This window comes from Rhineura floridana, chromosome 11, assembly GCF_030035675.1.
Source record: "Rhineura floridana isolate rRhiFlo1 chromosome 11, rRhiFlo1.hap2, whole genome shotgun sequence".
NCBI lineage: Eukaryota > Metazoa > Chordata > Lepidosauria > Squamata > Rhineuridae > Rhineura > Rhineura floridana.
The window spans coordinates 45,977,015-45,998,698 of NC_084490.1; the positions used below are offsets into that span (position 1 = coordinate 45,977,015).

The 21,684-nt window shown below is 44.6% G+C and overlaps 1 protein-coding gene across 1 annotated transcript in view; it reads right to left on the minus strand.

The window, feature by feature from the left end:
- Positions 1-21,684, minus strand: part of GPR179 (G protein-coupled receptor 179) — a 60,201-nt gene that overhangs the window by 32,725 nt on the left and 5,792 nt on the right. Inside the window, 1 exon segment of the mRNA XM_061590435.1 lies at positions 12,200-12,308. Within this exon segment, the coding sequence (XP_061446419.1) occupies positions 12,200-12,308 (109 nt within the window).

Below are 21,684 nucleotides of genomic sequence, written 5' to 3' on the forward strand. Positions count from 1 at the left end.
GCATGGAATGCTTCTCATACAGAATTAATTTGAAATGCTGCATATTTATTATCATAATCATCATATTCAAAATAAAAAATATATGTACCGCCTTCAAGTTGATTCCAACTTATGGTGACCCTATGAATAGGGTTTTCATGAGGCTGAGAGGCAGTGACTGGCCCAAGGTCACCCAGTGAGCTTCATGGCTATGTGGAGATTTGAACCCTAGTCTCATTTTGTTCTCACAACAACCCTGTGAGATAGTAGGTTAGACTGGCCCAGGCAGGGTTATTCAGTGAGCAAAAATGATGCAAATAGGATCTCTTTTAATTGTGCTATCGACCTGCTTACTTCCACTCTGACTGGGGGATCTTGCAGCATGGGGAAGAGATGGGGGCACATCACAGCTGAAGTTCACCCATATAGGAGCATTATCTCTTGTTTATTACACAGATGCCTGTTGCAGGTTTTGCTGCTGAGAGCAGCAGTCAGTTAGTGCAGCCACTTGAGTCACAGCTTGTTGATCCTGAGGAGGCAAAACTAGAAAGTGAGGTTCAGAAAGGAGGCCCTGTGCATGAGGAGGAGGAGGGCATGAAGCAGTGCCAGTTGCCCACAGCCACATCTGCAGAACAGCAAGTACCATGGTTTGGCTTTGAGAAAGCTTGTACATTTGTGGACTTCCGGGAAGGGTGACTGGACTTCCGGGAAGGGTGACTTCGCTTGTGCCTGCTTTTGAGACGGGCTCCCGCCTCAAAAGAAGCTTATTCAGATATAAATCAGTCAGAACATTTTTTATTTTGACTGATGAAATTTCTCCTGGGCAGGGAGAAACGTAGAGATCAACCTCAAAAGCCTGTTTTTGTTGGGAGGACTGGATTTCATTAATTTATGAGAAAAGGTCCAGCCAGCAATGCCGGACGGACTTCCGAACAAGCTCTATCTGTTTAATGCGATACGTTTATCTTTTCTTCAAAGAGAAAACAGACTAACAGGCAAGCACCCTTCTTTCTATTATTTTTTTTACTTGGTTTAAATTGTTGCAGCAAAAAGAGATTTGTCAATTTAATCAGCTTTAAAGAGCTTCTGGGTGAGCTATAACTCTTCTCTGTTATTCACAAAATTAACAGCTTATCTCTGTTTCTATTGCAAAAAGCTGTCCTGGAAGTGCATTCTAAAGATATAAACAGAAGAGGGATTTCTATTCCGAGGAACATTATATTGTCTGGGACTATTCTCTTTTTGGTCTATTTTATTTTGACGAATCTGCTTCTTCACGACGACGCTAACTGTTTTGATGCTGGGAACTAAATTTGTTTTGTATTCTTGAACATAGAGAGATAAGGCAGGCTGCTCTGTTTATACTGTGATGTCATCAAGCCTGGAATATTAACCCAATTGTTGCTGAAATAAGAAGTGGTTCTTCTTTATTTTTGTTTTGCTTTGTTTTCGTGGTTTTAAAAATGGCAATCAAGAAAGTGGCTGAGAATCTGGAAGTAATTATGTTTCAGAAAATAATGGATGAGATTGAGATAACGAAACAAACCCTGCGACAGGGCAGTAAGGAGCTGAAAATGGAACTGAGCAAAATGACGCAGGAGCTTAAAGAAATAGGGGATCCTGTGAGAGAGGAGAATGAGATCAGAGATGAGAAAAGAAAAAATAAAGGGAAGATACAAGCCCTGGAGATTGGAACAAATGTGGAATTGGAAAAAGATCTGGAGTTTATGGATATTAGAAATAAAATCTACTGTTTGGAATTTAACGTTATCTCTGAAGAAATTAATGAAGATATTAGAGATAAAGTTATCAATGGCTTGGATAATCTTCTAGACTGGAATGACGTGATGGAGCTTGATATAGAGAAAATCTATGGAATTAACAGCAGCCATGTGACAATGGAAAAACTCTCAAGAGATGAGCCAGTGCATTTTGTAAAAAAGAAGAACACAGATATGACTTTACAACAATATTTCAGCAACTTATTCAGAATTGATGGCAAGAAAATATTTGGGATAGAGGAAATTCCCATCAGACTCTTATTATATGACTATGGCTATGACAGCAAGATTATTATGGAATACTGATAATGGAAGATTGGACACTGAAATTACTGGACTTAACAGGACTATTGAAGATGGAAGATGGAATTAATAGGGATAATGGAATAATGGCTATTGAAATTATTGGACCTAACAGATTTTGATGAGATGGATTAATCGATATGTTTATTTGGACTATGGTTATGACAATAAGATTATTATTATTATTAACGAGATGGATTAATCGACATGTTTATTTGGAGAAAAATTGATAGATATATTTCTTAAAGAATTGAAACCTCTCTTTGACTTTTTGTGGAAAGAATAAAGTAATGTTTATGAGATTTGATGATTAATTAAGATAACTACTGGAGGAAAGTGATTTTATAATATAATTTAAGAGACAGGATTGTTATATATTGTAGACCTATAACTGATTTGATCTGCGACAAATGGGAAGTCAACATTTTATTTTTTTGTTTAATCATTTTTGTTTTGTTGTTTTTTGTCTTTGAATGTTTTATGATTTTGTTTTGTATGTTTTATGAAAATTTGAATAAAAATTATTATAAAAAAAAAAAAGAGAAAGCTTGTACATTTGTGAGCCAGAGTGGGAAAAATGTTGTTGTACGATGCAATTACTGCCTTCCAAGGATCAAAAATCTGAGATCAGCTGTTTCCTCCTCATCCAATGTGAAGAAACATTTTGAGGTAAGCCTTTGTCATGCTGGTCCTCAAAGAGTGTCCATTGTCTATTTATGTTTAAATTGTGAAGTTCCTCTTCCATTTTTTCTTGGATTCATGCTTTGTTCTTCTTCCTCAGAGGGCACACCCTGAGAAGCTGAGAGCAATTGTAGAAGCAATAAAGGCAAGGAGACGTGGCCTTCCTGAACCAATGCATGACACCCCTCCTCCCAAAATGCTGAAGCAGCAGCAGACAACCCTTGAGAGGTGGGGATCTGGCAGGGAGCCTGTCACCCAGAGCAATCTCGACAGGAGAATCATTGATTTCATTGTAGAGGAGACATTACCACTTCAGACTGTGGACAAACCATCATTCATTAATCTGGTTCGCATTGGACTCCCCAAAGATCTCACCATCATATGTGCCAAGACTCTGAGAGACAGAATTGAGAAGAGAGCATGTCACATGAGAGAAACTCTTGCAAACCAAATGGGTGCTGTGGCATATATAGCAACCACTGCAGATTGTTAGACCAATGGCAAGAAGAGTTACTTTGGGGTAACAGCCCACTGGATCAACCCAACTACCCTGAAACGTGAGGTCGGGGCCTTGGCTTGTAAGCGTCTGAAGGGGCACCATACATACAATGTCCTTTCAAAAGCACTGCATGATGTACATGTGCAGTACAGGATCCACAACAAAGTTATGTGCACTACTACAGACAATGGCTCCAACTTTGTGAAAGCGTTCAGAGTTTTCATGGCCAAAGAACCAGTGGAAGCTGCAGGCACCAGTGACAATGATGGTGATAACCAGGAGGAGGAGGAGGCTGAGGTGGAGTTTGTGCCTATCTGTGAGATCCTGGACACAGGACCTGAGGCAGAGGAAGAAGCTGCAGACTCAGGAGAGGATTTTGTTTTACCACCACACCAGAGATGTGCTAGCCACACCCTCAACCTTGTGGCAACACAAGACATAGAGGCCATGCTTTCTGACTCCTCCAAAAGTAGTCTTCTTGGTCCTTTCAATAAACAGTTTCGTTCCTTGTGGTCCAAGCAGAACCAGTCAGCACAGATTGCTGAGTATATCCGTGCGCAATGTGGTGTGTATCTGAAGGTACCGAATAAGACCAGGTGGAATTCCACCTTTGATACGTTGAAGCAACTACATGAGCTCCTGTCAACTGTGCCACTAAAAATGCATGCCATAATGGACCGCTGCTCCTTGTCCAGGATCACAGCTGCTGAGATTGAAGTGGTACAGGAATACACAGAGATTATGGAGCCACTAGCCCAGTCCCTAGATATCCTGCAACGGGAGAACGGCATGTTCATGGGGTATTTGCTACCAACGCTCTGCAATCTGGACCGCAAGTTAGAAGGACTGGAAAACAAACCTGAGAGGTACACATACTGTTTTCAGCTGCTGAGAGATGTGCGTGAAGCCCTAAGAAAGCGGTTTGCAGCTATCTGGGAGGACAAGAGGCTTCTTCTGGCAGCCTGCCTACACCCTCACTTCAAACTAGATTGGCTGGAATTGTGTCAGGCCACCACCCATACCAACAAGTAAGAACATTAGGGAAGCCCTTTGGGTGGATTACTCCAAGGGAAATGTTGTCTCAAGGGAGGCATCAGAGGGCTTAAGGTGGTAGGCAGGGGCTGGGCCTTTTCTTCCTGGGGCTCCTCATCACAACCTTGGGTTGCTGCAGGTAATCCTTAAGGGTCTGCTGTGCTGCCCCATGAGTGTGGTGACTTGGTCACCTTCCTACCTTCCATGTCATCATCCACAGGCTCAGGCTGGACCCTGAACCAGGGGACATGACAAGCATCAGGAAATGAAGAGCAGATGATGGTTTCCTAACATATATGTGTTAACATATCCTCTCTCTTTCTTAGATACACAATGGAAGCCTTGTTGAAAGCTGAAATAAAGATGGGTGTACTTATTGAGGACAGTGATCAGTCTTCAGATAAAGACCAGGAAGAAGATGACTTAGAAGATGACTTCTTTAACTTTCTGCCCCAGGGCAAGAAGTCAGCAGAGGACACTGCTGAGGAGGAACTGGTGAGGTACCTGAGGTCTCCCAGCAGGGAAGTGTCATCACTCCATGGCTTTCCACGTGTGCTGCGGTGTTTTTTGCAGCGCAACACAGGCATGCCTTCAAGCACCGCAGTAGAACACCTGTTCAGTACTGGTGGCAACGTAATGACTGTAAAAAGACATTCCTTGTCTGACATGCTCTTTGAGCATCTTGTTCTTTTGAGACATAACAGAAACATATTATAAAAGCATTTCAAGTGTAAAATTTGATTTCAAGAGTTGGGGTATCTTCATTGCTTGGGGGGATGTGAGATTCTGTTATGCCATTATGTTAATCTTATGGATAAATTTTTTTATTCTACTACCCCCTGTGTGTGTGTGTTTATTTTTAATATTGTTTTAGACTTCTTAGATGTGCAGCAGCCAAGGCCAGCACCTTGTAGGAGTTTTTTAAAAAAAGTAACTGAAATGTAATTGTAGTGATTACTTTTGAGAAAAAGTAAAGTAATCAGTTACTTTCAGAGCAATTGCAATTGTAACGGTAATTACTACTTTTTTGGGCCAAGTAATTGTAACTGTAATTTATTACTTTTTAAAAGTAATCTTCCAAGCTCTGGGGCTAGTTTTATTTTGAAAAATTCCAAAGTCCATTTATTATGACCAACCAAAAATGCCCCAAAATAGTGAGCAAGCTTCTGAGTCCAACAGAGCACTTCATCTGACTGGATGTTTAGCAAAGAGGTGGAGCAGGGGGAAAGGAAGCTTCATAATGCCTGCATTGTTAAAAAATTCCATTTTTGTTGTACGGTTGTAGAAGAGGCATGGCTGTGGGGGCTGTCATGAAGAGCACCTGCACGCTTCTGAGGCCTCTGACACAGCGAGGGGATGTTATCACTGACCCACTTGCTACAAGAGGCCTCTGCACAAATGAGGCAGGGACCACAGCCTGGAGATGTCATTGGGTCATGGTAGGCCCCCATTTTGCATACTCTGAAGCCTGCAATGCAACAAGTGGGGGGTGACAACACTGCCCCCTTGCACATTGGAGGCTTTGGAGCAGCCACCAAAAAGACTAGGGCTGTTTGCTCATGGCAGAAATTTTGGAATCCATTTTGGGGTGCCTCCAGAGTGTCACTATTTTGCACATACTAAGGAAATGTAGGTTTGTGCAATTAAAGTAGTTTAAAGCACTCTGTCGCTCTTGCACAACAAATCCACTTTAAAACAGGGACAGTCTTTTTGCAGTTAAGAAAGTGTGCATTCATGATTGTTTGTGCTTATGATGGTACTGGGGCAGTTATTGCTGCCAATATTGTTTGCACCTGCAAAAGTTTCAAGGTATACATCCTGTTTTGTTTCCAGCCAGTGCATATCCCTTAACGTCCTGCTGAAATCCTGTAATTTTTTATACCACAAATGTTCCGGTTTATTTTTTGTCCTGCTTTTGTTGTGACATAGTTCAACAGTGATCCTCTGGATGGCAATAATGCAGTGACATTAGGGAAGCAGTCTAGGTGAAGCCCCTCCTGACTATCTGTTTATTGAGCATTCATTTTGATTTGCTTGTGGGGTGTTCTTATGTTTTCCTGTTAATCATTCGTATATCTCACACTTCTAAATGAACCCTTCTAGATTGGTGGGGATTTTTTGCAATGTGTCATTGATGCAATAATAATGCATTAGTGGTGGATTTATACTGGATTGTCCACACATCAGTCTACTAGATTAGTTGTTCTGCAATGAATCCATTCACCTCCCTGACAAAATTTCTGCCCTAATTAGAAGTGGCTTGGGGAACAGATTGTGAGAGCCTGTTCCAAATATTAGCAGTAGCAAACATAAGGCACAAAGAAGTGGGAGAAGGGGGACGAAAGGGGCCAGGAGCAGATGAGCGTGTGTGGGGTGGGGGAAGGAAATGAGAAGGGGAGCTGTGCTTGGGATGGAGTGAATAGGAGCAATGAAAACCAGGAATCTCACAGATTGCGGAGTCAGAAGCGCCTGGGGAAGAGGATATTTAAAGGGCTCCCATGGTTCAAAAGAAATGATTTAATTACACACACATAATGATCAGCGTGTGTCGCTGGTATTTACCCAGCATGAGAAAAGGAGGATGGAACGGAAATGGGCCAAATATAGATGCGAGCTGTTAATTAACAATGTTGGACCATGTTTCCTTTTTATTTTTAAAAAAGGAAAGGCTGTGTTAAAAAATGGAAGGATTCAAAACAGAACTCTCTGTGTCATGAAATATCTGAAAGACTACCTCCTTCCCTACAGACCCTCTCGGGAAGTGAGATCAGCAAAGGGGGCCCTTTTGGTAGTTCTGACACCCTTGGAAATTCGGGCCTGGGAAAGGGCATTCTCAGTGGCAGCCCCTAAGCTGTGCAACTCTCTCCCCAATGAAGTGCATCTGGCAACTTCACTGTACAACGTTTGGCGAATGCTGAAGACGTACCTCTTTACCCTGGTCTTCAACACCGGAGATGTATGTTTTTGGGACCCACCCTATTCTCTGTGATGTTGTCTAGGTTGTTTTTAACTGTTTTAATTATGCGTTTTAAAATTGTTGTAACCCACCCTGGGATCTCCGGGTGAAGGGCAGGTGGTGGTGATAGTGGTAATAGTAATATTCAGTTTCAGGCACTGTGGATTAAGGTGGCCTACGATTGGTCAAGGTGCAGTGGCTGCCTTCAGAGGCAGTTTTGGAGTGCTATCCAAAGAGGCAGACAGATCTGAGCAACAGGCACAATCCCCTGAGAAGTGGTTATATGCATAGTTAACTTGTGGGATTCATTGTGACAAGGTGTTGGGAAGCTCAGTTGCTTAGATGGCTTTTAAAAATTAGATAAATTCATGAAGGATGGTCAAGAGTCATTCATTCCATTTCCAGATTTCCACAGCAGAGGGTTGCTGCTTGTGTAGCCCAAATGGTACACCCCCACAAGAGGGAGGCATCAGCAGATTCTAAGGAATGCTGAGGTTTGCAGAAGCACAACACATTTCTATAACAAATCAGAAAGAAAGGGAAACTTAAAAATAACCAGTCCAATGAGGACTGAGTGTGTTCACTGGCTACAGAATGCTGACTGACTGCTGGGGAGTGAGTGGGAAGAAAACTTGGGGGGAAGGAGGAATGGGAAAACTTGGGAGACAGAATGGAGTACCCTGAACAGGAGCACTTCACACAGCAACATTTTGTTGTAGGTCACAATAGTTAACACCTATTAGCCATGATCACAGAATGTAATCTCTGTGTCTAGAGGCTGTATACCTCAGAAAATCAGGCACTGGGGACAAATGACAGGGGAGGACATGTTGCCTTTGTTAGAAGTGTGACAAGAGCAACTCCCATTTGATTCTCTTTGCATGGGGAGAGAGAGAGATAGCTGGCTAGTCTGCCACTGACCTGCTGTCATCTTTTTGGTCTGTCTTCCTTCTGTGTGAACTGATACGTCTCAGGGAGCTATTCCCACCTCTGACTCACCTTCCTGTTTCTCTCTTCTCTACTGGCCACCGACGGAGAAGGAGCCATGTTCTCTTTGTCTCCTCTCCTCTGGCATGAGGGGCAATGTCAAGGCATGGTCATTGCAGCCTCCAGCTTAGTTAGCTAAATAGAAGTAGCACCTTTCCTATGCAGTATGTATTTCTATTAATAAAGTAGTCTTTTCTTATTTCTAAGTCTGAGTAATTTAAAGCCAGGTAAAAGCTTGCTTTATCTCAGGGAAAATCACACCCATGTAGCATAGAGCGCTGAGCAAGCTACACTAAGCTAAACTCTGCTAATTTACTAAATCTCTAATTGGTCTACCAGCCACTGGAGGTCCCAACAGCCTTCATGCCCTGCTCGTGAGCTTCCTGGAGGCATCTGGCTGTGAACTGTTGGAAACAGAATGCTGAACTAGATGGTTCTGATCCAGCAGCACTCTTCTTATGTTATCTTGCCCAAACTCCTTTGAGATGAAGGAACAGGAATATGGAGCAGTGGTGCAGTGTAGATAGGGCTGTTAACACAGTTTAATCACTAGATGACACCGGGCTTAGTTGTGTCTGGGTGGAGTCAGGAGTTGCCTGTTGCTGCTCTTATTTGGTTTAAGAAAGTATAAAGTTGTCCTGTTGTGGTTCCAAGGAGGAGCCCAAGAGACAACACAGGTTGGTTTTCACAGCATCAAGGAGAATTCCTAGAGAGCCACTTACTCCAACAAGGGATGGAGGTGAACTGAGGCCTTTTGAACTTCTGCCTCTGGTCTGCCTCTCCGAGTCCTATCCTCTGTCCCCTTGTTAGAGAACTGCAGGCTCTGAAAGTGCCAAGCCTTTGGCCCAAAGTTGGGTACTTCCCCTTGGCTCCATGGCCTTCTGTTGCTTGCCATGTGCTGCTGGATTGGTGAGGTAGTGAGGGAGGCACACATTTCCTCAGGGAAAAGTACATGTGAGGGTCCCAGCTCTGATTCTACAAGTCTTGGTGCTGTGGGACCCAGTTCAACAGATTCCTGCCTGCCAGTCTCAGGTTCAGTGGGCCCCTGATTACAGGCATCAGGCTCAGAGTTAGAAACCCAGTCCAGCTTCCGGCCCTGTAGCCTCTGACTTGCTGTCCTGGTCACTACTGTGCTCTAGGGCAGGGATGGGGAATCTGTGGCTCACCAGATGTTGTTGGACTCCAGCTGCCATCATCCCTGCCCACTGCTCATGCTAGCTGGGGCTGATGGGGGTTAGAGTGCAAATTCAGCACCTAGAGAACAATGAGCCAGCCTGTCAGCACGCACCAACACACACTTGGGCAAAAGGTGCTTAAATGCAGATTTGCACATTAAACCCCTGCTGTGCAATGAAGGTACAAAGCAGCTGAAGGAGGCAGATGGGTTGGCAGAGAGAGGGGGGGATAATACAGGGAGGCAGGAAGCAAAAGGGAAATGAGACAGGAGGGATGCTAGAAAGAAGCATGAGGAATGCAGTGGTGGAGAGGAAGAAGATTGATGCTGGCTGAGAATGAGGCTAGGTAACAGAATAGACAGAGAGAGACCCAGCCAGGCTATCCCTGGGGCAGGGATATCACAGAAGACTAAAAATACGCAGGTAATCTCAGAAAGAGAAAATGCCCTACACATTTTGGGCAGCAAAAATCTATGTAATAAATTGTCATTTAAATCACACACATAGAAAATCCATAGTGTTTGATTGGAAGGAACTTTTGTGGAGGTTTATTTTAAATGGCAAGGGGTCTGTTGAAGGGAAGGAGGATGCTGGGGGGATTAAATGAGGATGAAAAACAATATACGTGTGACAAGATGTTTGTAACATCTTTTATTAATAGGCAAGCAATGTACTTTAATAATGTGTAAATGATCATAACAAATTGGCATATTACATTAATGTTCCTTTTATTAAGTTGCCCAAAAGTTACAGGCGTCAACAAGAAATTGTGGTTCAAAAATTCACACATAGTCCCCAAGAAATCCTGTCGGTGTTGTTGATGTTTTCAATTGTATTTTACATTTCTTTGGTTTTTAAAGAATAATTTCTTGTTGATGTTTACATATTTTGTATAAAGTAATATAATGTGAGGAGTGTTTGTCTCATATGGGACTGCCTTCAAGTCGATCTTGACTTATGGCTACCCTATGAATAGCGTATTCATGATAAGCGGTATTCAGACGGGGTTTACCATTGCCTCCCTCTGAGGCTAGTCCTCCCCAGCTGGCTAGGGCCTGCTCAGCTTGCCACAGCTGCACAAGCCAGCCCCTTCCTTGTCCACAACTGATGTTTAGCTGACAATGTATTCTATCACATTATAGATTTTGGCCATGGTCAAAGAATAAACCTTTGAGAATTGCTGCTTCAATAGATCTTTGACGGATCCTCTAGCTTTTGTTCATCTTCCTAGTAGAGATCTCACACATCAGAACCCAAGCTGGCTGAGTCAGAGGAGTTCTGAAATCCTGTTCTCAGGGAAGGGCTATAGCTCAGTGGTGGAACATCTGCCTTGCACGCAGAAGGTCTCAGGTTCAATCTCTGGCATTTCCAGGTAGAACTGGGAAAAGACTCCTGTCTGAAACCCTGGAGAGCTGCTGCCAGTCAGTGTAGACAGTACTGAGCTAGATGGACCAGTGGGTCTTACTCAGTATAAGCCAGTTTCCTATGTTCCTATGTAACCCTACAGTGATTATGTCACTATTCTAGCTCAATATCACTCTCTGCATCACTTACAAGATCAAGTTTCTGTTACAAAAATTCTACACAGCACTGCCACAGTCCCAACAGAAAATGGCTTCTCTGAAGCTGCTATTTGCATTTCAAGGGGAGACTTCCTTGCCATCAATAAGAGCTTCATTTGAAATGCAAATAGCAGCTTCAGAGGGAGGATTTTTTATCAGAATTGTGGCAGGGGAAGAGAGAGTTAAACTCCCGCTCCCTGGCTCCCCCTGAACAGAAGCTGCTCAGACTCCCACTTGGTTACTATTTATCTTACAAACAAACAAAAATCCATGTATGTTAATTGGATCCCCACAAAATCACATCTAGTTTGGTCCTTAGGCAGGACTTTCTAGAGAGTATTCCAGGGGGCAGGTTCAACAACAACAAAAACCTTAGCCTGCATCTCTACCCATCTAACATTGTTATGTGGGTTGAGAAGACAAAAAGTGGGCATCCGTCCTGCAGCTCTGAACCAACGGAGTGTTTGTATGGATTGCAACTCTATTGGCAAGATGACAGATAGTTGATGAAACGCATCCCTGCCACACAAACTCCAAAAGCAGAAATGGAAAATGTTTCACTTCTGAAAAACTGCTGAATTTTGGGTTTGAGCAACATTTCATTTCAGCTCCAGTCCTTATGCTCACATTTTCTGCCCCACCAATATTTTGATTCCCTCCACCCCATTGCTTAACCTCTAAACTCCCTATTCTGTGTTTAGCCCAAGGGTGAGGAACCTGTGGCCCTCCAGATGTTGTTGGACTACAACTTCCATATTTCTTGACCATTGGCCATGCTCACTGGGGCTGATGGGAGTTGAGCTCCAACAACATCTGGAAGGCCTCAGGTTCCCAATCCTTAATATTATAAATCACAGTCTGAGTAGGGACTTTGACACTTCCGTTTTACATACAGCACCTAGCAATGTTGTAGTCAGAAGTGACTACATAAAATGTTACATAAAAGTGGGTGTGGGAAGGGGCCTTAGGAGTTATGGAAAGTGGATGTTTCGAGGGCAATACTTCTAGAGCAGGGATGGGGAACCTGTGGCCCTCCAGATGTTGTTGGACTTCATCTCCCATCATCCCTGACCATTGGCCATACTGGCTGGAGCTGGTGGGGATTGGAGTCCAACAACATCTGGAGGGCTCACAGGTTTCTCCGTTCCTGCTCTAGCAGGTGGGTGCTGCAAGAGATAAGACTGCCAGCTAGCATTGTTATATGTGAGATTAATTGGGAGTAGAACTCTTAGGATCTTCCTTACCTGTATGCTGTTCAGGTCACACTGGTATGTGTTTGCAAACCATCCCTGTCCACTGGCACACTGGTTTATGTCAACGTTCTGGATTTTAACATCCATCCTCAGGACCCCTCTGGAACAGATAACAGAAGAGGTTAGGCACGAACTGGAGGGGCCAGGAGGAAAACATCTTCTAACATCCAGGCCTTCTGCAGAACCGGGGCCTTCAAATCGCTGCAGACACAACCACAGCTGGCTGATATGGGTAAGCAAGCAACTGTTCTCACATGAGCAGCTTATGGATATGAGCAAGTTAATGTTTTATGTGGGGTGACACACCATAAAAATGAATTTTGGGGAGTGAAGGGGTGGTAAAGATAATTCATTACTGGAGGAGCAAGAATTTAATCCAAGCTACTGTATATAATATACTGTCATCAAAAACTGGAGGAGCGAATGGGGTTGGCAGGAAAAAAATAAGAGAGCGCCCCATTACCCTTTGAAGTCATCTCTGGGACATACAGATAATTGCAGCAGCTTATCACCTGTTAAATCTCTGCCCATTGTGCAGCTGTTTAAAGGCACAGCAACCCTGGCAGAAAAAAAGGTGGCAAGTCTCTACCAGTAGCTTGCCATGCTCCCTTGCCATTGCTCTCTATGTTCTTCCTCTTATCCTCAAACCCTGATGTGCCATATTCTTCACATGAATGAATCTTCATTTGTGCTCAAGCTCGTTAGGGCTTGTCCCCAGAGGCTATTTTCAATGCAAGTTGTAAAATAATAAAGAGAGAGGAGCCGGCCCTACCATTGGGTATGAGTGAGATAGCTACCTCAGGCAGCCAACACTGAGGGACAGGGAGCACTGGGGAGGTGTTGGAGCTATGAGTGTTTTGTGGCCTGTCCTGTGACCCCTAAGCTGGATTGCTGCTCTTGAGTGCTGTAGAGCAAAGATTGCCATATTTTTTAGACCCATGGGCACATTTGGATTTTTGAGTGTCTGCCCTGGGCACTCCATTTGATCTCCATAGCCTACCTCAGATCAGCACCCCCACCCATGAGAGACAGAAAGAAAGTGCATGAACTCTTTAGTTTTCCAAAGGATCTGTGTAATAGTCAGATCCAGGAGAATTAATCTGAGCCTTGAAAAGCATATAGAACTGAAAGAGAAAGTGGTGAAGAGTGTCACTCTTCCAACTTCCTCCTTCAGCTCGATGTACTTTTCAAGGGAGAGAAAGGTAACCATCCTTACTACCTCCTGGCCAAGGGTCAGTGGTGGTGGTGGGCTTAGAGGCTTTGTAGGCACCAGGGAAAGACCTCAGCAGCACAATTGTACCCATGGGCACCACAGTGGCAACCCTTGCTGTGGAGGATGCTGCCCCATCCCCAATATTGGAGTAAGATTCAACCGTCAGCCAGATCAGATTCTCTATGTTGAAAAGGTGTGCACCATCTTGACCTCAGGCAGTAAAATGTCTTGGGCCAGCCTTGAAGAAGAGGTTATAGGTTTGTACAAAGTGTAGTTTCCTTCCCACTGAGTAGCCACTGTTGCCCGCATACATCTAGGGATAAGTTCTCCCACCAGGAAGAGGACATTGCATACAGACTTAAATACTGATAGTCATATGTCATTTTAAAATGTAAGATAGGGATGGGGAATCTGTGTCCCTCCCAATGCTGTTGAACTTCAACTCCCATCATTCCTGACCACCCGGGATGACCATTGGCCGTGCTGGCTGGGGCTGATGGGAGTTGGAGTCCAATAACATCTGGAGGGCCACAGGTTCCTCATCCCTGAAATGTGTTGCTATATCCACAGGCTTGGATTGCAGGGCTGAGCCCTACCTCAAATTAAATACTGCAAAGTGATTAACTCAGAGTCGGGGATATGATTTCCTGTGATCTGTAACTGAGACATAACTAACATACATGCTCACACACTGGCTGGAGTGTGTCTAGATGGAATCAGGTTTCTGTGCTTGCCTGAATTGTGGAACAGACAGATCCGAAGCAGTCAAAGAGGGCATTGCACGTGACACAGGGAACAGCTTCTTTGTTGATTTATGTACTACTTCATGGGCAAGCAGCCTTCAGTCAATGCAGGGGGAGGTTGGACTTATCAGATATTGGACACCATGAAACACACTATTTCTCAACAGTGTGACTCAGAGGGAAAGCCTGGGAATCCTCAGGAAGAAGGGCTTAGAGAGAGAATTGGGCATCCGAAGGGTGAGATAGACAGGCAGGTACGTGGTCGAAAGGAGAGTTAGATGGATTCATGGGATATGGCAAGACTGGCCTTTTTACTGCCAGAGGTAAAAAAGGAAAGGCATACAAAAAGGAAAGGTAGCTGTACTGACCAATAAGAAGAAAGAAAAAACCACACCCAAATACATATTAAGGCAACGTGTCTATTAAGCCAGCCAAAATGTCACAAAATAGCATGCAAGCTAGTTCCTAGAATTCTTCCATCAGGCTAGATTGTGTTTGTGGTGTAGTGGGTTAATGTCAAAACCTCTGATTTATGGTGGTTGGAATGTAGCGTACTGCACAAAGGCACATCCATTGTTCTGTCCGTTTTCGCCTCTGGCCACACCCACCATGGACATGTGGACCCCAAAGATTGCCCAGAAGGAAATGCAACCCTCTGGCTGGACAAGTTTTCCCACCCCTGCCCTGTCACAAGTATTGAAGGCTAGAGCTGGGAACCCATGGATTCATGTATTGCTGCACCATGTGCACAACCATGAGAGCTACAGATTAGCACATTCCCTTGGCAGTATCCTGTGCAGTGGTGGAATCTCTTGTATGTGGAAGATATTTCAGAGTTTGGAAAAGTTACTTTTTTAAACTACAACTCCCTTCAGCCTCAGCCAGCATGGCCACTGGATTGGGCTGATGGGAGTTGTAGTTCAAAAAAGTAACTTTTCCATGCTCTGGATATTATGTCAATCATCCTGTTGAATTCTATCCCAAAAGAGAGTCTGAGAAGCAGAACTTAGGTGAAGGACAGTTGAAAAGGGATGACAGAAGATCTGTGGAGGAATTGCTGAGATTCTGCCCTATCTGCACCATACACCACCAGCAGCAGCAGCAGCATCATTATTAGGATTTATTACCCACAATTTACGCAGAGGCCCCAGAGCAGGTTACAACAATTTAAAAACACATAATTAAAACAGTTAAAAAAACAACCTAAACAACATTTAAAGCAGTATCTTGCCACTTTGAACAGCCGTGGCTTCCCACAAAGAATTCTGGGATTCTGGGATCTGTAGTTTGTGGTGTTGAGAGTTATTAGGAGACCCCTATTCCTCTCACAGATCTACAATTGCCATCCTTTCCTGGGAAGAGGGATTGATTGTTAAACCACTCTGGGAAATGTAGCTCTGTGAGGGGAATAAGGGTGTCCTAACAACTCTCAGTACCATTAACATCCTGGAGGAAACAACCTGGCCTGGCGGTGGTGAGAGCACCGCTGGAGGAAACATCCTGGCCTGGCGGTGGTGAGAGCACCGCTGGAGGAGGCATCCTGGCCTGGCGGTGGTGAGAGCATCGCTGGAGGAGACCAGGCTGTCATTACGGCCCGGCTGGCGGCGACGGCAGGAGAACGTTGTGAAGGACAGCACCTCCTGCAGACGAGGGTTGCTATGGAGGAGGGTTTTTAATGTTGGTTGTTATTGTTATTGTTATTGTTATTGTTTGATTGCATTTTAAATTGTTGTTGTTGTTTGTCTGTTGTTTGTCTTTTGTTTTCTCTGTTGTTGCTTGAATGAGATTGAGTGGATGTATGTGTGTATCTTGTGTTTTTCGTGTTGTTAAGTTTGTTATGTTAGCGTTGAGATGTGCCTGGGAGAACATACTTCATACCTGGTACGGGGATTTTCGGGGCCCCCAATTAACATAGTGATGGGTAATGGGAGGTATGGTGTTGGGAGGAGAACGTGCCAGGTAAGGGGAACTCGTCCCAGACAAGTTGTGTCTGTGCCTTGTTCCGGTTCTCCTCATATCCACAGGACTGTTGGTTGTACTGTCAGCCAGCTCTCGGATCTCCAGGTGCTGCTTTTAAATGCCAGGTCGATTGCTAATAAAAACCCCCTTCTCCATGATTTGATTGTGGAGAGGGGCGCCGATCTTGCGTGTATTACCGAGACCTGGGTGGGTGAGCAGGGAGGAGTTGCTCTTTCCCAGCTGTGCCCACCTGGGTATTCGGTGCAGCACTGTGGTAGATCTGAGGGCCAGGGAGGTGGGGTTGCTGTGGTCTATAGGAGTTCTTTCTCTCTCACCAAGCACCCTGTCCAGATGGCGACTGGTCTGGAATGTCTTCATATTGTGCTGGGCCAAGGAGACAGACTGGGAATACTGTTGGTGTACCGCCCACCTTGCTGCCCAACGGCTTCCCTAGCTGAGCTGACAGAGATAGTCTCGGAGGTATTGTTGAGGTCCCCTAGACTTGTGGTACTGGGGGATTTCAACATTCATGCTGAGACTGTCTTGTTTGGGGCGGCTCAGGACTTCATGGCCTCCATGACAACCATGGGGCTGTCTCAAATTGTTACTGGCCCGACGCATGTATCAGGACATACTCTTGATTTGATCTTCGCCACTGGTCATGGGGATGGTGATCTGAGGGTGGGGTATTTTTCATCTACTCCATTGTCATGGACAGATCACCGCTTGTTGAGTTTTAGACTCACAACAGCCCTTTCCCTCCGAAGAAGTAGGGGACCTATTAAGTTGGTCCGCTCCCGGAGGCTTATGGATCCTGTAGTTTTCCAGAGGGCTCTGGGGGGTTTTCCGGCTGATAGTACTGGCGCGCCTGTCGAGGCCCTGGTCGATCTGTGGAATATGGAGATGACTCGGGCCATTGACATGATCGCTCCCGCGCGCCCCCTTCGGTGCAGAACTCATGCAGCACCGTGGTATACCCTGGAGCTGAGAGTGATGAAGCAAGAGAGAAGGAGGCTAGAGTGCAGGTGGAGGCGAACTCCTGACAGATGTAATCATTCTTTGGTAAGTGCTTCCACTAAGTTGTACGTAAAAGCGGTCAGGGCGGCGAAAAAGTCTTATTTTTCTGCCACTATTAGATCATCTCTTTGCCGCCCAGCGGAGCTATTTAAGGTGGTACGAGGGCTTTTACATTCTGGCCCTCCTGATACTAAGGAAACATTGGAAGCCCGCTGCAACGAATTTGCAGAGCACTTCCAAGATAAGATTGAATGCATCTGTCGGGACTTGGACTCTGATGTTATGACAGATGAATCCATTGAAGTGTCCAGAGCGTGGCCTTGTCCTTTATTATTGGATGAGTTTCAGTTGGTGCAGCTCCAGGAAGTGGACAAGGTACTTGGAATGGTGCGTGCGACTATGTCTGCTGTGGACCCTTGCCCATCTTGGCTGGTGAAGGCTGGCAGGGCTGTAACCACCGGCTGGGCCAAAGAGGTGATAAATGCTTCCTTGAGAGAGGGAGTAGTCCCTGGCAGTCTCAAGGAGGCAGTAGTGAGACCTCTTTTAAAGAAACCTTCTTTGGGCCCAGATGTTTTGAACAACTATAGACCGGTGGCGAATGTCCCTTTTTTGGGCAAGGTTTTGGAGCGGGTCGTTGCCACCCAGCTCCAGGCGCTTTTGGATGAAACCGATTATCTGGATCCGTTTCAATCCGGTTTTAGGTCTGGTTTTGGCACTGAAACAGCCTTGGTCGCCCTGTATGATGACCTCTGTCGGGAGAGGGACAGGGGGAGTGTGACCCTGTTGATTCTCCTTGATCTCTCAGCGGCGTTTGATACCATCGACCATGGTATCCTTCTGGGGAGGCTTGCGGAGTTGGGAGTTGGGGGCACTGCTTGGCAGTGGCTCTGCTCCTACTTAGCGGATCATCGCCAGAAGGTAGTGCTTGGGGAACATTGCTCGATACCCTGGACTCTCCATTGTGGAGTCCCTCAGGGATCGGTTCTGTCCCCCATGCTTTTTAACATCTACATGCAACCTCTGGGTGCGGTCATCAGGGTTATCAGTGCGCTGCCATCAGTACGCTGATGACACGCAGCTCTACTTCTCCTTTTCACCTTCTTCAGGTGAGGCTTTTGATGTGCTAAACCGTTGCCTGACCGCGATAATGGACTGGATGAGAGCTAATAAACTGAAACTCAATCCAGACAAGACCGAGACACTGTTGGTGAACTCTTTCTCTGCCCAGATGGTGGATGTTCGTCCTGTTCTAGATGGGGTTACACTCCCCTTGAAGGAACAGGTTCGTAGTTTGGGTGTCCTTTTCGACCCTTCCTTGTCACTGGAGGCTCAAGTGGCCTCGGTGGCACGGAATGCGTTTTACCATCTTCGCTTAGTCGCCCAACTACGCCCCTATCTGGACAGCGACGATTTCGCCTCAGTTGTTCACGCTCTGGTAACCTCTAGACTGGATTACTGTAATGCGCTCTATGTAGGGCTGCCCTTGAAGACAGTTCGGAAACTACAGCTAGTGCAAAACGCGGCAGCCAGGCTGTTGACAAGGACCAATCGGTCCGCGCATATAACACCTGTCCTGGCCCGTTTGCACTGGCTCCCTATTTGTTTCCGAGCCAGATTCAAGGTGCTGGTTTTGACCTATAAAGCCTTACACGGTGTGGGACCGCAGTACCTTGTGGAACGCCTCTCCTGCTATGAACCTACCCGTCCACTTCGTTCAGTATCTAAGGCCCTCCTCCGGGTACCAACTCATCAAGATGCCCGGAGGATTACTACTAGATCTAGGGCCTTTTCTGTGGTGGCCCCCGAATTGTGGAACAGCTTACCAGAGGAAATACGCCTGGCGCCTACGGTATTTTCTTTTAGGCGCCAGGTTAAGACCTGGCTATACTCCCAGGCATTTTAATGTTTTAATGTTTAATGTTAATTGTTCATCTTTATGTTTTAAATTTTCCTGTTATTTGAATCGGATTTTATTGTGACATGGTATTTCAACTCTGTTTTGTACACCGCCCAGAGAGCTACTAGCTATGGGCGGTTTAAAAATGAAATGAAATAAATAAATAAATAAAATAAACAAACAACTTAACAGTTCCCAGGATTCTTTGGGGGAAGCCATGACTATTTAAAGTGGTATGGTACTGCTGTGAAAGTATAGTGCAGATGTGAGAGGGAACATTTGTGTGAAGACAACAGGTGTTTCCACAAGAGTGTTTATTGTGGAACTTGTACCGCTCACAGTATCCACATAATACTGTCATGAAAACACTAGTCCGTTGTTTTTACATTTGATCTGGGTTTTACCTAGCTGTTGAAAAGTCCTAAAACTAAAAATAATCCATCTGAAATCACTGCTGGTGTAGAAACTCATTGGGATATTGGGAGGGAGTTGTTACATGTAATGTTTTGGTGAGTAGCTTCTACTTCCATTTGTGCCTCACATGAGCACAGCCTAGCACAGTGGCCCAAACGATATAAGTGTTTCCACCAACTGCTGTGTGCTGAAGGCATGCCCCAAACTAAGACTACCGAATTTGGAGAAACAGTCTTCACACAATGCTTGTGAAGAATTACCCCAGAAACTGAAATCACAATAAATACATTGGGATTCAAAAAAATTAATGCAGAGGTCTTCTGCAAGGTCTCTTTATCACTCTTCTGCAAGCCTTACTCTAAATATCAGTCTTGTGCAAGACCTCAGTATTAAAAATCAAAACAAAAACAAAGAGAAGTGCTGTAGGCACCATGTTGGGGACCCCAGAGTTAGGTTTTCATAGGCAATGGCTAATGAAAGAGGTCAAAAGGCTATCAAGTCTACCCAAGAGAATTACATTTCTAGGGCAAAGTGAAAATATACTTCCCAAAATTCTACTTCCTTTTTTGTCCAAAAGAAAGGAAATTTGTTAAGTATTAATAAAGTGGGAGGCAGAATTTGCCAATAATTGGGGAAGATGGGGGGGCTAAAAAAAGAGAAAATGGTCACAAAAGGTGTCTGAAAATTATTTTGAGAAATTTCAGCATAGTTATATGAAATTTCAGCATTATTATTATTAGTCACTTTTTCAAATGAAAGTCAGAGCATTAAACATTAAAAACAGATAGAAAAACAAGAATACAAACATCCTAAAATACACACAAAATACATAAAAACAAGATCCAACTCCTCGCTACCTGACTAAAAACAAACAGAAAGTAAAACAAAATTGGCTTGGAGAAGTAGCTCATACATCATCAGGATATTCACACTCATCACTTTTTACATTTATTCCTTTATCCTCCAAGCATACCCAAAACTGGGAATGCTGAAAAGAACTTGCAATGTGAGAGCCTTCAAAACATCATGGTGGGGGAGGGAGAAAAAGAAGGAAAGATTCTTTTTCTTCCATTCCCTTTCCCCTAACACAGCATCTCCTCATAGTACTTTGGGGATAGGATGGCTATCCACCCTACTTTATATATGACAGTCCTCTATTCAAAGGGCTGTCTGTCCACGTCCAGTTTAAAGATAAAGAATCCTAAGAAGGCAGACCTGCAGGGGCCTTGAAATTGCCCATCAACAGCCAGCAGCACTTGGACAGCAGACTGAGCAGGCAGTCACACAGGCTACTTAATGACAGTCTTCCTTTCTATGGTGAGATACTATTTCCATTTAAATTATAGTCATTATTTCTAAGGTTGCATCTGTACATATAAATTAGCAGATGCAAATATTATGCAAATAATTGTCCTCTTTTGTCCTCTTTTTCTGGTGATGCATTTCTTCTTTCTTTTTTGTCAATGTGTTAAATCACCACCCTCCTTGGGGAAGGGGCCAGGCTGTGGGAGAGCTTCTTCAGGGGTGTAATCACCCAGGGTCTTGGGGTTTTTTAGACCCCTTTCTTTTTTGGGAGCCATGTCCCAGCACTGTCTCCAGTGTCCTATGAGCCAATCAGCATGAAAGGGGAGTGTTTTAACCAATGAGAAGAGTCTTCTAACTTGCTTCCTTGTTGTTTCCTGCTGATTGGAGCCAATCAGAGCGAAAGGAATTCCTGTTAATTCCTACTTCATAAAGCCAAGTTGCAGAGAGTAATTGCAGAAGAAGAGACAGTAGATCGTGATGACAGCATCACATCTACATCATAAAATAGTTTGGTAGCAGCAGGAGATAGCCGTGTAGACCCTGAATGCAGTAATTCAACCAATATCTCTGACAGTGAGAAAGGACAGTCAAATGGTGACAGTGACAGAGCAGCAGAAAGCAATATTTGACCCTGACCAATTATTATATAATCTTAGAAGGGGGTGTGCCTGTGAGGGGCATGGCTGTGACTATCATGAAGGGACTCTGCACTTCTGAATTTGCTACTGCACCACTGGGCTCCTTTCCTCCCTCTTCCTCCTTCTTCTGCATCTCCAAGAGGCAGAATGGGACTTGCTGAAGGGGAGAGTTGTCAGGATGGGTTCTTGGCAGAGGTCTGCTGAGCATATGCAACTGAATTCTGCCTTTTCAAACCCACTGTGGAGACTTCAGAGAAGGGAAGGGTGTGATTTTTCCTTTATCTCAACTG